Source organism: Heteronotia binoei, chromosome 12 (assembly GCF_032191835.1).
Source record: "Heteronotia binoei isolate CCM8104 ecotype False Entrance Well chromosome 12, APGP_CSIRO_Hbin_v1, whole genome shotgun sequence".
Taxonomy (NCBI): Eukaryota; Metazoa; Chordata; class Lepidosauria; order Squamata; family Gekkonidae; genus Heteronotia; species Heteronotia binoei.
Genome location: NC_083234.1, coordinates 71,342,115 through 71,357,473, shown reverse-complemented (window position 1 = coordinate 71,357,473; position 15,359 = coordinate 71,342,115). Strand labels below are relative to the sequence as shown.

Sequence of the window (15,359 nt, the reverse complement as noted above, 5' to 3'; positions counted from 1 at the left end):
GATTCAGTTACATGCAGTGTTCCCTCTGGCTCTGGCTCACACATTTTTGTCTTAGCTCAGGGGAAATGGCACCAGAGCAAACAAATGTATGCAGTAGCTCACAACTTTAATGCCAGTAACTCACAAAGTAGAATTCTTGCTCACAAGGCTCCACATTCTGTTAACTGCAAACCTGGGTTGAACCTGAGACCTCCTGCTTGCAAACCCGGTTTCTGCCACTGAGCCACAGCCCTTCCCTGAAGGTGTGGCCTGGCCTCTTTCTCCAGCAACTTGGGCTTGTTCAGAATATTGATCAGGAAGTGGTGATCTGACTTGTTAACTGGTTGAGTAAAGATGTGGAGCATATATAAGGTGAGGAAAATTGATTCCTTTCTGCCTTTAAAAGGTAAAGTTAGTCCCCTGTGCAAGCACCAGTCGTTTCCGACTCTGGGGTGATGTTGCTTTTGCAACGTTTTCACGGCAGACTTTTTACAGGGTGGTTTGCCATTGCCTTCCCCAGTCATCTACACTTTCCCCCCAGCAAACTGGGGATGGAAGGCTGAATCAACCTGGAGCTGGCTACCTAAACCCAGCTTCTGCCGGGATCGAACTCAGGTCGTGAGCAGAGCTTAGGACTGTGTGAAGCTCTAGTCTTTGGCTTAGAGCCACAAAAAGGAGCACTGAGGAAGAGGCTGCAAGGTGAAGATGCTGAGTTAGAACGGGTATGTGGGTCTCATACTGTCAGGATCGGGCTCAGAAGAAGACTGGAAATCGTTAACACGCTACAAAAAGTAACTGCTGCAATGTTATCTTGAGTGAGGATGGATTTTGCTATGGAAAATTGGACCATTGCTAGGGGATGTTTAATCTGCTTTCTCTCTAGAACGTGTTATTTATTAATTTATTTTGATTTCTGGCCCTCCCTCCCCTGCACAGCAAGGCTCGAGGCGGGTTACAACAAGGCATATAAAACAACAAACACAATGAATACAATTAACCAAATAAAATAAGGACTTCTACTCTCCCACTCAGTACAATGTAGGTGCGTCCTGCTGGCTTCTACTGTGTTTGGAGAGGGGGTGTTGTTACTCCCTAAGATCTGTGTTTTGTTTTGTTTTTTTTGCAAGGTTTTACCTTTTTTGAGGCTTTGCCCCCCCAGGCACCGTGGATCAATGTTACTTCTCTTCCTTGCTCCCTGGCTTGTATTAAAGGCCGTCTGTCTGGTAGTTTTCTCGCCTTTGGGAGATTCAGTGAGTGAAATATGGAGCATCTTTGAAGACTTCTGCAGTGCTTTAAAAAATCCCCCAGGGCAAACATGTCTTCGCGATGACTGCCGAATGACCAGATGATAGTTGGTTAGCCGTTTTTTAGTTATTTATATCGGTGATAACGAAAGCCGCGTTGCGACACTAGAGCCCAAATGGAAGAGGTTAACAGGTGCTTAGAATATTCCATAGCAGAAAGTTCTGCAGGAACCCACTTTCACAGTGTTCCCAAGTCTTTTTGCTGCTGCTGATTTAGAATGACAGCCTTCAGGTGCAGCAAATATAAAACAGGTTTTGATCTGAGAACTCTTTTACTGTTTAGCATTTTGTGACCCAGATGGAATCAGTTCTCGACAGCACCTCAGGAGAGACAATAGTGGTGTCTGAAATTGCAAGTGAAGAAAGATAGGATGACATTTGGGCCGGTTTTTATAGGAAGGATATGTCTAAGGACAACTCTTAAATTGTTCCTATCTTCTATTTTCATGTAAGCCCTTCACACTTGGCTCCTGTCCTCTGGTGTGTTAGAAATGAGCTGGTATAATGGAGAATTGGTTTGGCCTCTGTTGGGGGAGGGAGATAAAGTGCTCAAGGGTCAGTGAAGGAAGAGCAGAGCGCAGAGTGGCCCACAGGTCAAGATCCAAGGGGAGCTTCCTTGGGTGAGAATGCAGTCAGGAAGCCAAGAATGACTGGGATATCTTCAGAAGTCACATTAATTGAGGGACAGTAGAAAATACAGTGACAAGTTAAAAACTCTTGGGATGACTGAGCCTCCTAAGAAGGGAAGACCTCATTTTAGCTGATCTGGATGAGGCTGATGCATATTTGTCAAGTGTCCTGTTTATTCTTAACCGTTGGGGAGGGACGGTGGCTCAGTGGTAGAGCATCTGCTTGGGAAGCAGAAGGCCCCAGGTTCAATCCCTGGCATCTCCAAAAAAAGGGTCCAGGCAAATAGGTGTGAAAAACCTCAGCTTGAGACCCTGGAGAGCCGCTGCCAGTCTGAGAAGACAATACTGACTTTGATGGACCAAGGGTCTGATTCAGTATAAGGCAGCTTCATATGTTCATATGTTTGTAGCAGTAATTCATGTTTTACGGCTTAGGCCTGTGTTGTGTCTTCTGAGGAATGTCTCTTATACTTCCTTTTTGTTCCCAGCTTCTTCCTCACCTTGGTTCCTGCATGCCTCACAGTATTATTAGTGATGTAGTTGTATTAGTTTAACCCTCTAACCTTTAGCAGTTTGGAATATGCTTGCCATTATTTGATTAGTAGTGTGGAATGTTAACAGCCATCAGCTGTCTATATAATCCTTGCTCTGCTATTGCTAGCCAATCTTCACACTGATAGTGTCTACGAGATGTCATACTCTCCTACAATAAATGAACTTTGGGGAGGGACGGTGGCTCAGTGGTAGAGCATCTGCCTGCGAAGCAGAAGGTCCCAGGTTCAATCCCCAGCATCTCCAACTAAAAGGGTCCAGGCAAATAGGTGTGAAAAACCTCAGCTTGAGACCCTGGAAAGCCGCTGCCAGTCTGAGTAGACAATACTGATTTAGTATAAGGCAGACAAGGTCTGATTCAGTATAAGGCAGCTTCATATGTTCATATGTTCAACTCATTTGAAAATACAAAGAGTCTCGTTATTGCAAGACGTGGTGACTTGACAATATTTCTGTGCATAGTTGCATTCTTTTACATGTATGTTTGTGTACATGTATGTGGTTTTTGAGCAAGTTAATTGACATACTTTGGTCTGTGATTTTTCATTAGTCATGGCACACTTTCTACTGTTCTTGAACACCAAGGCACCTTATACTTAAACCAGACTGTTGGCAAGGTCAGTACTGTATACTCAGACTGAGAGTGGCTCTTCAGAATCCCAAGCTGAGGTCTTTCAAATCACTCACCACATAGTCCTTTCAGCTGGATATGCCAGAGATTAAACCTGGGACTCTATTTAATTTTGTTTTATCTGTAGGTTCCTAAGGAAATGCATGAGATTTTTCTTAAAACATTCTAATTGTAGAAATGGCAAACAAACACCATGGATAAAACAAAAAAATTGGCATGGGTTTATAAATAGCCTCTTGTCTGCCTAAAGATACAATGCCTGGTTGGGGGGGGGGGAATTGAAAATTCCCCTCCCTCAAGCGTTTCCCCTCTAATTTGTCCAACAGAAAACACAGAAGACTTGGTGAACTGAAAAGAAACTCCTGTGAAATATTTTATCTTTTAGAATGAGTAAAATGCTTCTTAAAGCAAGGGTTTTCATATTCAAAATGTGCAGCATAAAAAAAACCTCTAAGGATTTCCCCCATTTTTCCAATGGAAAAATTGGGTACGGGGGAGGGGGAGAAGCTCCTATGAAACAATTTCTCTTCTTGATGAGGGAAACCTTGTCTTACCTTGTCTTTCACAAAAAATGTACAGCATGAAAAGTCTAATGAAAAACTAAGAAATCTGGGGAATCACTGAGGTTGGGAAAACTTTCTTCTTGTGTAGACATATGCAAAGTTTGTTTTTTAAAAAAAAATACAAATTTCATTGAGCTTTATACAAAGAAAGTTGGGAAATTGGGGGAAAGAGTAAGGGATAAAATACAGGAAGAGAAAGGGGGTGGATTACAATTGTTACTACTTTAAAAGAAGGAAAAGTGAATATATATAGTTCATTATATCTGCAAGTAATCAAAATTATTACATAAGTATTACCTTTGGATTCTATAGACATTTTCTAACCCTTTGGTAATATCATAAAATCTTACTGTTTTACAAAACATTTAATAACAAATTCCAAATTCTTATCTATCATATCTGTCATCTTACAAAGCCACATCCATATATCCTTTATTTTAAAAAAGACAAAAAACAAAGAACAAAGGAAAGGAAAGGAAAGGAAGAAGAAAAAAATTCTAATCTTCAGTGCAAGTTTGTTAGCCACCAAAAGGGTTCCAACATAGAACAACACCAGGTGTTTTCAGGGGTTGTTTTTTGTTTCTTTGTTTTAATGTAAATAATGTTGGCAATATAATTAATATACCATAATATGTTTAATGATAACACATTAAATAGTTCATTGATTTCAGTGTTATAAAGTTTAGCTGACAGCCTTGCCTGCTGTGACTCTGAGAGAATTTCTGTCAAAATAATACACTTTCCCCTTTTTTAACGACAGAATTTGCTTTCTGCCATCACATTTTATTTTGTCCCTACCTCTAAGATGGCAAGGATTAAAGATACCTATGCAGTCGTAGCGGAGGGTGCAGCAGTTTGTAACTCTTCCTCAAGTGCGGGATATACTTGCAATCTTTTGTACAGAAGATCTGGATGTTAATACTTTTAAATTCCATAAATGCGCCAAATACAGTTTTATATGCTAAGTTATAAATAATGCAGTTCATATTGTTAAATCTGTAAAAGCAGCTTTAGTTTCACAGGAAAGTAACTGTTGTATTTAATTCATTATTTTCCAGTTTTAAAAAGAACTGTGGGAAAGCCCTCCCCCCCCCCCAAATTTTACATCTTTCTACCTGCCATAGGAGACTGACTAGGTCAGGGGTGTTGAACTAACTTGTTATGAGGGCTGGATCTAACATAAATGAGACCTTGTAGGGCTGGGCCATATTGGGCCGGGCCATATGTGTACCTGTTTAAGATTAGGTAGCAGAGATATAGCCGCCCTGAGCCTGTCAGGGGCGGGCGGGATATAAATCTGATGATAGATAGACAGACAGACTTTATAAAGGACACAAACACAATTTAAAACCTACTTAAACATTAGCACTCATTGGTTTTTAAGGTGCTTTCTTTGTCTTTCTCCCATGGGATCCAGGGAACTGGGCAAAGGAAGCTCTGGCTCTATCCTTCCTTCCCCAAGGGACCAGGAGAAAGAGGAGCCTCAGCCAACAGAAGGAAGAGATGCTTGGCTCAGTAGTCTGCTGTGGGATTGAGAGAACCTGGCAAAGCAAGCTCTGCCTCCCCCATTCCTCCCCAAGGGAGGAGCCTCAGCCAATGGAGAAAATAGAGGTTTTGCTCTACAGTGCCTGTGTGATTGAGTAAGCTTTGCAAAGCAAGCTATTACAGAGAAAGAAACAAGAGAGAGGTAGATGACATCCAGTTGCTCAGGGGCCTGATTCAGCTCCCGGGCTGGATGTTTGACATCCCTAGACCAGATGATTTTGTAAAATAGAACTAAGTGGGCTTTTTTTCTTTGGCTACAATGGCCTAATGTAGGCAACAACATGAGAGAACTGTTGCCTTGCTGTTCTACTTGTGGGATTCACGGAAGCAGCTGGTTGGCATCTGTGGGGAGGCGGGGAGCAGGTTGCTGAACTGTGGGGAGGCGGGGAGCAGGTTGCTCTCTAGTGAGCCTATTGGCATGATTGGCCTCTGCTTCACTTGCCTATTTTTTTAAACCCTCTAGCAAAAATTAAAGTGAGACGAGGTACTACACAAATCTCTGTATGCCTTTTATCTTTCCTTGTTGGTGATTGGGTGTCTTACCTGATAGTTCCTTGAAATAGTGGATCAGTTCAGACAACATCCCAAACCATGGCTTGCCGTGGATATGGTTTAGAATTCCTAATTATGGTCTGAGCTTTTTGTTAAATCACAAGGCAGAGTTTCTCTTCTGCTTTATTTCTGTCTGCTCAGTTCTCTGCTCTCTGGGCACAGTTGTTATAATAGGGTTTTCGGAATTCAGACGATGCCCCAACATGTGTTTAGCGCAAAAGCACGGCTTGCAAATCCAGTTCCAACTGTTAATTCCTTATCCTGGTTCGCTGGCTGACTGCAAGACCATTGTCTGTTAAATTACACATGGTTCAAAGCTATGGTTAAGAAGTCTTATTTGTGGCTGCATTTGAGGCATCACGACAAACCATGATTAGGTTCCGTCAGATACGGTTTTGAGTGATGTCTTAATTGAGTCATAGCAGCCCCACAATTAAATATGAAATATTAATACGTAGGAAATAGCCTTTTGCTACTGAATTGTTCTCATGGAAATCGTTAAAGAGCAGGTGTAGCCTAATTCTTTCCATTCACTCCAACATTTGTAGACCTTTTCTTCTGAATTGGCTCTAGTCTTTTGGACTCTTTAAACCCAAGGCTAAAGAAAGCGTTTTTCCACTGAAAAGAACGGGAACTGGTTCTGTGAAATATAGTGTTTCACACTTAAATAATGTATAAATCAAGTTGGACAGTAGCTGCCTGTCAGTTTTATTAACTTTGACCTTTTCTCCCATTATAAAGATGGTTTGGTAAATATTTAATGGGCCCATATAGATCTCGACAGTGGGATCTTTGTTCCTGGAAGCACACGTAGAAAATACGTAGAAGGACGCCTGTGACTGTATTAAATGTTATTAACAGAAAGAGTTTAGTCAGAAGGAGTTGGCCTTCAAGGGCAAAACGTGTGTTCTACCAATAAAACAAATAAATTCCCGGGGCTATTGTTGGGTGTGCCCCCCAAAGTAGAAATTCTACCAGGTTTCAACACAGAATTGCCCTTTTCATAGGCACAGTTCAGAATTCAGCTCTGATTAGCAGAGATGTCTGTCCTTTCCATTGCGCTGTAGCTTTCTGAACTGGGCACAGAAGCCTCGTTGCTGTCTCTGCGTATTGAACAAGCCTTCTTCTCTCCCAGAGTGGTGTCCCCCGGGGTCTAAATGGCTGAGCTTGCACTGGTTTTAATAAGATGCCATGAAAAGCTGGGTAGGGAAAGAGCCTGAAGAGGGGGTCTTCTCCCAAGCTAGCGGTGCCTTTAATTCCATAAACGTTGGTGCATATTGCTCTCATTGCAAATTCTAGCGGTGAGGATCGAAAACTGAGCGGCTGACATTTTGAAACATTGTCTTTCAAACTTGTACTGTCCCTTGCAGACATTGATTTCCCATTTAAGGGATCTGCAAGAGAAAAACAAATGTGAGCGAAGTTCATTGGCCTAAGATGAACGTGCTGAAGTAAAATGATACCTCCACCCCCTGTTCCCTCTCTTTCTGTAGCTGAGAGTAACTCTGCTTTTATTAAGGAGGCTATACATCTTTGTGCTGCTGTCTAGATCGCATGGCAAATTGGCTAAGTAAATCAGAAAGTTGTTAAGAAGCTCTATGGGGATGTTCTAAACACTGACATTCAGGCTCCTCTTAGTTGTATGGCTTTATGAATTTTTACAGCATTTTCCAAGAAGAGTAATTTAGTTGGTTTTTCCTACCTAATTTTCAGTCCACAGTTTTCTGTGCTTCATTTCCCAGGTAATATGGATAAGATTTCTTCTGGGAGAGTTATCAACCTCTGATGGCCCTAACCAGTGGATTAATTTTTGTAAAGTTGGAAAAAGAAGTATCATTTGGAAAATACTGATTTGTCTTCAGTTCTGTTTATTTCCTTAAAGGCTTATGTTGAAAGAGATGATAAATATTAAATGCTATCTATGTGTGAAATATAGTTGTGTACACACACACACGCTCTTATATATTTTTCATCTGTTCCTAAAACTTCAGCCCTCCCTAGGGCTTAGGGTGGGTGGTGATTTTAAGACCGAGCAGGAGAAATAACTAATTAGAAATATAAATAGTTCCTTGTGGCCATGATCTAAAAGAGCCGCACCACTCACTCCCTGTGCCAAAGAGGTCTTTTGAGACCGCTTCTCACTCCATCCCCTCTATGCCATATGGCAAAACCTTTTTTTGAAACTTTCAGAAGCTGTTGGCGAATTTCAGAAGCAAGGAAAGATGCTGAGAGGCCTACAGTTGAAACAGCAAACTCAGAATCACAGCTACTCCTTCCCCTCCCCAGTGGTTGTGCAGACCTAAAGTAGCTCCTTTGAATCCAGGCCTATATGAAGAAATTAATGATGAATCCATTCATTTGAGCAGTGGATCTCCCCTTTAGTTAGATGGAGTTGTAGCTATCAGGATTAGCAAAAAAAAAAAAAAAAAAGTCAGCGACTGTAAGGCCAGTGGGGCAGATCTTCTTTGGCTTGGCTGTGATAGAGCCTTGCTGTCAGAGCCAGGAAGTTGTCATGGTGCAGTCTGTTAGCAAAGGATTGGGTGTGGGGTGGGGAGAGTAGAGTTGAATATGCAAGGAACAAACAAATTCATCCCCACTTAGAATGCTAATAGCTCCCTCTGCAGAGGAAGAGTTTATAAGCAATTCAACCAGGATGGAGGAAGTTGACCGGCAAGACTGTCAAATCAAAAATTTACTTCCTGGTAAAACACAAGCAACTTTTTGTTGTGTTTTCATATAAAGGGAAATGTGATCACCAGGGCTTTTTTTTTTTTTTTGTAGCATATTTTGCATATTAGACCACGCCGCCCTGATGTAGCCAATCCTCCAAGAGCATACAGAGCTCTTAGCAAAGGACCCACTGTAAGGCCTTGGAGGAGGGCGTGGCCTAATATACAAAGGAGTTCCTGCTACCAAAAAAGGCCTGGTGGTCACTCTTTGATTATCATGGATGCATTTACTTGGAAGTATTATTCCACTGGAAACATCTTTAAAAATAATTTCACTGTTCTCTTTGCACATATATGTATGTGAAAAATTACTTTCAATGGTTATGTGAGGAGTCTGGCCCCTATTTTGCAGAATAAGCCTTTGGGAATTTTCCCAGGCTGCTTTTTCAGTCCTCCTAGTGAGTTTACCATATGTGCAGCCATAAGGTAGCCTTCCTAGACAGCCAGACAAGTTGCACTTATATCCTCTTCTCTCCTTCACACAATTGACGTGTGGAGTCATTTCCACAAAGTTTTGTGGCAGCTCTTGAGTTAGACACATTTGCGAAGCTTTGTTGTTATCAGAGCCATTAGCCATGATGTCTAAATGAAACCACATGCTGGGATCCAGCAACAGAGAATGGGCCTTCATTCTCTTCTTTCCAGAGGCATCTGTTGCCACCCAAATGCTAGACCCAGTGGCCTGTTTGCCTAAGGAGACAGCTTCAAGAGGGGATTGGATAAACACAGGGCTTTTTTGGTAGAAAAAGCCCAGCAGGAACTCATTCGCATTGAAGGCCACACACCCCTAATGTCACCACTGTTTCTCATAGGGCTTTTTGTAGAAAAAGCCCAGCAGGAACTCATTCGCATATTAGGCCACACCCCCTGACACCAAGCCAGCTGGAACTGCGTTCCTGTGCGCTCCTACTAAAAAAAAAAAGCCCTGGATAAATATATGCTGAAAGCATAGACAGCTTCAAGAGGGGATTGGATAAACATATGGAGCAGAGGTCCATCAGTGGCTATTAGCCACAGCATATTGTTGGAACTCTCTGTCTGGGGCAGTGATGTTCTGTATTCTCGGTGCTTGGGGGGGGCACAGTGGGAGGGCTTCTAATGTCCTGGCCTTGCTGATGGACCTCCTGATAGCACCTGTTTTTTTTGGCCACTGTGTGACACAGAGTGTTTGGACTGGATGGGCCATTGACCTGATCCATCATGGCTTCTCTTATGTTCCTCTTTGGTTAGGTTCTGTCTTGTGATCCCCAGTTCCTCTTCTCCTTTCCCCCCTCCCCCCATCTCTATTGGGCCAGATTTTATTGCTGGAATTATTTTGTGCCAACTCATTGATGTAAAGACCCTTGAGAGACTTCTTTTTATTGCCTTCACTTCATCCCCCACCCCAACTTCATTTTTTTCTCCCCCCCCCAATAACTTTTTCTAAGACGTGTGTGTATAACTTAAAAAAAAATCAGTATAATTAATGATGATTTTATTTCATTGTAAATGTGTCTCTTAAAAATTAACATAACCCATCGAGGTCTTTTCTGTCTTGCATAAAATGTTCTGAAACTTGACCAGTCGATTGATTTTCTTTGGAGTGGACATTACCAAGCCCTAATTTCCTTATATTGAGTGCTGTAGGAGGGGAAATGTGCTTTGGTAGGCAGAAAGTAGACTTACAATTGGCATGGCTTTCTCAACACTGCGACTAGAAGACCTTTAAGATGTCCAGTTCCACTAATCATTTCGCATAGAGCAGCACAAGGAAGGGATCGGTTCTGTTGTCTCCTGGCAACTGAAATACTTACTGAAAGGAAGTTGGCCTTGTTGATTTGATTATGGCAGCAGAGATGCAGTACATTTTCTCTGATTAGTTTGTACCCTAAGCTTATTGGGAACACTATAATTCAGTATTTTGGAAGTTCCAGAGAAGCTAGTCTAGGTGTTCTTTTTCCATTGTTCCCACCTTCCCTTTTCAATTTACATTGGATTGGCAGCTGCTGATGGTGGCATTTTAATTTGGCTCAAGGGACCTTCCATAGATACAAGAGTCAGCAGAAGCACGGCCATTAGTGGAGTGGATGCTTGGGATCCAACCTAGTACAGTGTTACCCAACATTTGATTATCCAGAATGCTCCATTAACTGGAAGCACCTTGAGGACAAGCCCTCCAGCTCCAACCCACACTTCTGTCTCTCCAGCTGATCAGCTTGATGCCTCTGACAATTGCTGGCCTTCTGATGGTGCCTGGTATTTTTGGCCACTGTGTGACACAGAGTGTTGGACTGGATGGGCCATTGGCCTGATCCAACATGGCTTCTCTTATGTTCTTATGTGACACAGAGTGTTGGACTGGATGGGCCATTGGCCTGATCCAACATGGCTTCTCTTATGTTCTTATGTGACACAGAGTGTTGGACTGGATGGGCCATTGGCCTGATCCAGCATGGCTTCTCTTATGTTCTTATGTGACACAGAGTGTTGGACTGGATGGGCCATTGGCCTGATCCAACATGGCTTCTCTTATGTTCTTATGTGACACAGAGTGTTGGACTGGATGGGCCATTGGCCTGATCCAGCATGGCTTCTCTTATGTTCTTATGTGACACAGAGTGTTGGACTGGATGGGCCATTGGCCTGATCCAGCATGGCTTCTCTTATGTTCTTATGTGACACAGAGTGTTGGACTGGATGGGCCATTGGCCTGATCCAACATGGCTTCTCTTATGTTCTTATGTGACACAGAGTGTTGGACTGGATGGGCCATTGGCCTGATCCAACATGGCTTCTCTTATGTTCTTATGTGACACAGAGTGTTGGACTGGATGGGCCATTGGCCTGATCCAACATGGCTTCTCTTATGTTCTTATGTGACACAGAGTGTTGGACTGGATGGGCCATTGGCCTGATCCAACATGGCTTCTCTTACGTTCTTCTTTGGTTAGGTTCTATCTTGTGATCACCAGTTCACTCACTGAAAATAACTCACTGAAAATGTCAAGACAGTGTGCGTTCGCAATGAAAAAGGCCAACGCCATGCTGGGAATTATTAGGAAGGGAATTGAAAACAAATCAGCCAGTATCATAATGCCCCTGTATAAATCGATGGTGCGGTCTCATTTGGAGTACTGTGTGCAGTTCTGGTCGCTGCACCTCAAAAAGGATATTATAGTATTGGAGAAAGTCCAGAAAAGGGCAACTAGAATGATTAAAGGGCTGGAGCACTTTCCCTATGAAGAAAGGTTGAAACGCTTGGGGCTCTTTAGCTTGGAGAAACGTCGACTGCGGGGTGACATGATAGAGGTTTACAAGATAATGCATGGGATGGAGAAAGTAGAGAAAGAAGTACTTTTCTCCCTTTCTCACAATACAAGAACCCGTGGGCATTCGATGAAATTGCTGAGCAGACAGGTTAAAACGGATAAAAGGAAGTACTTCTTCACCCAAAGGGTGATTAACATGTGGAATTCACTGCCACAGGAGGTGGTGGCGGCCACAAGTATAGCCACCTTCAAGAGGGGTTTAGATAAAAATATGGAGCACAGGTCCATCAGTGGCTATTAGCCACAGTGTGTGTGTATATATATATAATTTTTTTTGCCACTGTGTGACACAGAGTGTTGGACTGGATGGGCCGTTGGCCTGATCCAACATGGCTTCTCTTATGTTCTTATGTTCCTCTTCTTCTTCTCCCCCCCATCTCTATTGGGCCAGGTTTTATTGCTGGAATTAACTGATCAGCTTGATGTCCCTGAGAGTTGCTGGCTTTCTGACAGCTGGTGCTGCCTGATGACATCATCCTCAGGCGCTGTTTTACCCATCAGCCTACCTTGAGCTGCTGTGAACCAGCTCTGCCAGAGGGCTCCCAGGTAGCCAGCTGACTTACCTGCTAGCTGTGTAGAATGGCTATGTGGCTCAGGGGAGATGGGGGAGTGTCCCTCCAGGCAAAGGGGATGTTGCTGTGGAACTCCCAGTGGGTAACAGTGGATTCCTTTGGGCAGGTACATCAAAATAAACTTACTTGGTTAACTAGCAGCCCCATTCCTCGGGAGTCAATAAAACTTTTATGTAACTAGAGGGAATTGGAGCAAATAGACCACATCCAGTAAATTTAAACTGCCTGTGTAAGTTGCAAGGATGTAATACCAAATCTTTTGATGGGCAGGGGAGAGAGTTATGACTTCAGCTAAGATAGGTTTCATTTCTAGCATCTAGAGGTTCTTTAAGCAATAAGTGAGCCATTGTGATTCTCTGTTTAGTAAGGGCTGGTGTGGCTTTTGTTCAATAAAACAATTGTCATTCACCAAGCTCCCCTTGTACAACAAAGCACTACTTCTTTTTGCTAAAAATCTCTGTGGAATGTGTTCAGATAAGGAATAGCAAAATGCAAAACGGGCATCTCCTTGGTGGTTGATAGCTGTCATGGGCACAAATTTACTTGTTAAGAAAATCCTGTAATTTTCTTGTGGGGAACTAGTTTGCTAAACATCTCCAAAATGTTGCATTTTAAAGTATTGATGTTCACCCAAGACCATCAATTAGAGAATGCTTAGCCCATGACTAGGTGCATTCCTGTTAAAATAAACTTTTGGTTTGGGGCTTAGTCATGTGTTGTGTGCATTGTATAAGAAAAAGAATTGCAGATTTATACCCCGCCCTTCTCTCTGAATCAGAGACTCAGAGCGGCTTACAATCTCCCATATCTTCTCCCCCCACATCAGGCACCCTGTGAGGTGGGTGGGGCTGAGAGGGCTCTCACAGAAGCTGCCCTTTCAAGGACAACCTCTGCCAAAGCAATGGCCAACCCAAGGCCATTCCAGCAGGTGTAAGTGGAGGAGTGGGGAATCAAACCTGGTTCTCCCACAACCACTACACCAAATTGACTATAAATGTTGCTAAGGGATAAAAAAAGGGAGAACGCTGCCCTTCGATGGTCTGTTGGCTGACTCCCCTTTGCCCTTTTTCCCCCTCCTAGTTGCAGTATCACGCAGGATTGGCATCTGGCCTGCTGAATCAGCAGTCCTTGAAACGGTCCGCGAACCAGATGGGAATGTCTGCCAAGCGAAGACCGAAAGCTCAGCCCACCACCCTCGTGCTCCCTCCTCAGTAAGTAGGGGAAGTGGTTTTTTTTTTAAAGTAGTTTTTAACTACGCTTTTAGTGTGTGTGGGGGGGGGAGGGCGGAAGATATTTGAGCACTGCAGTTAACTACCGACTTGGGAATTCTCACATATGGACTATTCACTCTTGGTGTTCTGCCAAAGTGCATCGATAATGATCTGCAGGGGGAGGAATCTTCTGGCTTGAAGCCACAGAATCACCCAGTGTACCTTCACATGCCCAAGGAGTCTTGGGGTTTCCATTTGTCAAGCGGTCGTCTCTGATCAGGGCAAGCCCTGCCACTAGGCAAACTAGGCGATTCTGGAGGTACCAAATTGGGTGCCCCCCGTGAGACTCAGTGACATTATCAGTGCAAGGAGGGGGCAGCAGAAGTTAGTCTTGCCTAGGATGCCAGACAGTCTAGGGCCAGCCGTGTCTTTGATGCTACGTGGGAAGCCGCTGCTTAGGGGACTTTCTGCGGACAGAAGAAAATTCTGCTGGGCATACACAAGCTCCTAAATCACAATTTGGGTCACAGATTTTGGCTTTTATTTCCCAGCTGTGCTTGGAAGGGTCCCCCCTTTTAAATCCAAGATGAAAGACTCCGAACTGAACTTTTGGCAATATTCCTTCTGGATAATCTATCTCTCCCCCCCACCCCTCAAAAAAAAAAGAGAGTCCTCTCTTTCTCTGTGTGATGTTAAATATACTCCTTCTACAGGTTGCAAGCAATTATGCTGGCAGTCAGCAACTGTAAGGGCACCAGCAGTCAGCAATTTAGATGGTCCAGTGTTGATGCAAAAAAACAAAACAAAAAAACCCAACTTACAACAACTGGAAGCCCACACAATAAACCTTATAAATTAATAACCCTCCTGAAATATTTAGTAACATACGTAAGGAAATTATTACAAGAAGAAGTGAAACCCAAGGCATTAACATGGTGCTCTGAACATCCTTGTTTCTGAAATACCCTGTTTTATAGAACTAGGTTAATTGAGGTATAACCCAACGTCACTGATGTGGGTTTCCTATAACCAGCATCCATCTTGTGTACAGCACCAATAACTTAAGGTCTTTTTTTTTTGGAGGGGGGGGAAGGATGAGGTAAAGGGTGATTAACATGTGGAATTCACTGCCACAGGAAGTGGTGGCGGCCACAAGCATAGCCACCTTCAAGAGGGGTTTAGATAAAAATATGGAGCAGAGGTCCACCAGTGGCTATTAGCCACAGTGTGTGTGTGTGTATATATAAAATTTTTTGCCACTGTGTGACACAGAGTGTTGGACTGGATGGGCCATTGGCCTGATCTAACATGGCTTCTCTTATGTTCTTAAATGTCACTGACCTTATTTCTTTTTCTAGTATTTCATAAAGGGTCTATGAGTTTTTGAATCTCTCTTACCAATGTTTCTAAACTCCTGAAATTCTGAAGTAATACAAGCTGTCATGAACCAGATGGGGGTGCCACCTGACGCTGCCACCACTTTGGAATTAGGATCCCTTGGGAAGGCCCAGAGTCCCCTTCCAAAGAACAACAAAAAGGTTTATTTTAAACAGGAAAATCGATAAATGGGAAGTGAACAGATAAGGTGCTTTAAAACTATATAATAACGTGAGTGAAGGAAAATAAACATAAAGTCCCTAACGCAACTGAATTTAACTGTCCCTAGTTTGTTAGGCCCCAGGCCTCGGCCTGCTCACTCTCTCCCTCAGAGTGAGGGTCTTCCCCCTAACAGCAGCTGTCCTGCCTGCTTGACCTCTCAGGAGGAAAGAACAGCGTCTGTCTCC

General features: G+C 43.1%; 1 protein-coding gene and 1 non-coding gene across 3 annotated transcripts in view; both read left to right on the top strand.

The window, feature by feature from the left end:
- Positions 1 to 15,359, top strand: part of MED27 (mediator complex subunit 27) — a 254,777-nt gene that overhangs the window by 105,833 nt on the left and 133,585 nt on the right. For both annotated transcript variants that reach the window (XM_060250725.1, XM_060250726.1), the window contains exon 3: positions 13,445 to 13,575. In XM_060250725.1, coding sequence (XP_060106708.1) covers positions 13,445 to 13,575 — 131 coding nt within the window. The remainder of the gene's footprint in view (positions 1 to 13,444; positions 13,576 to 15,359) is intronic.
- On the top strand, positions 2,644 to 2,710 carry TRNAR-GCG (transfer RNA arginine (anticodon GCG)). The gene has a single exon. It is a non-coding gene; the product is annotated as a tRNA-Arg (tRNA).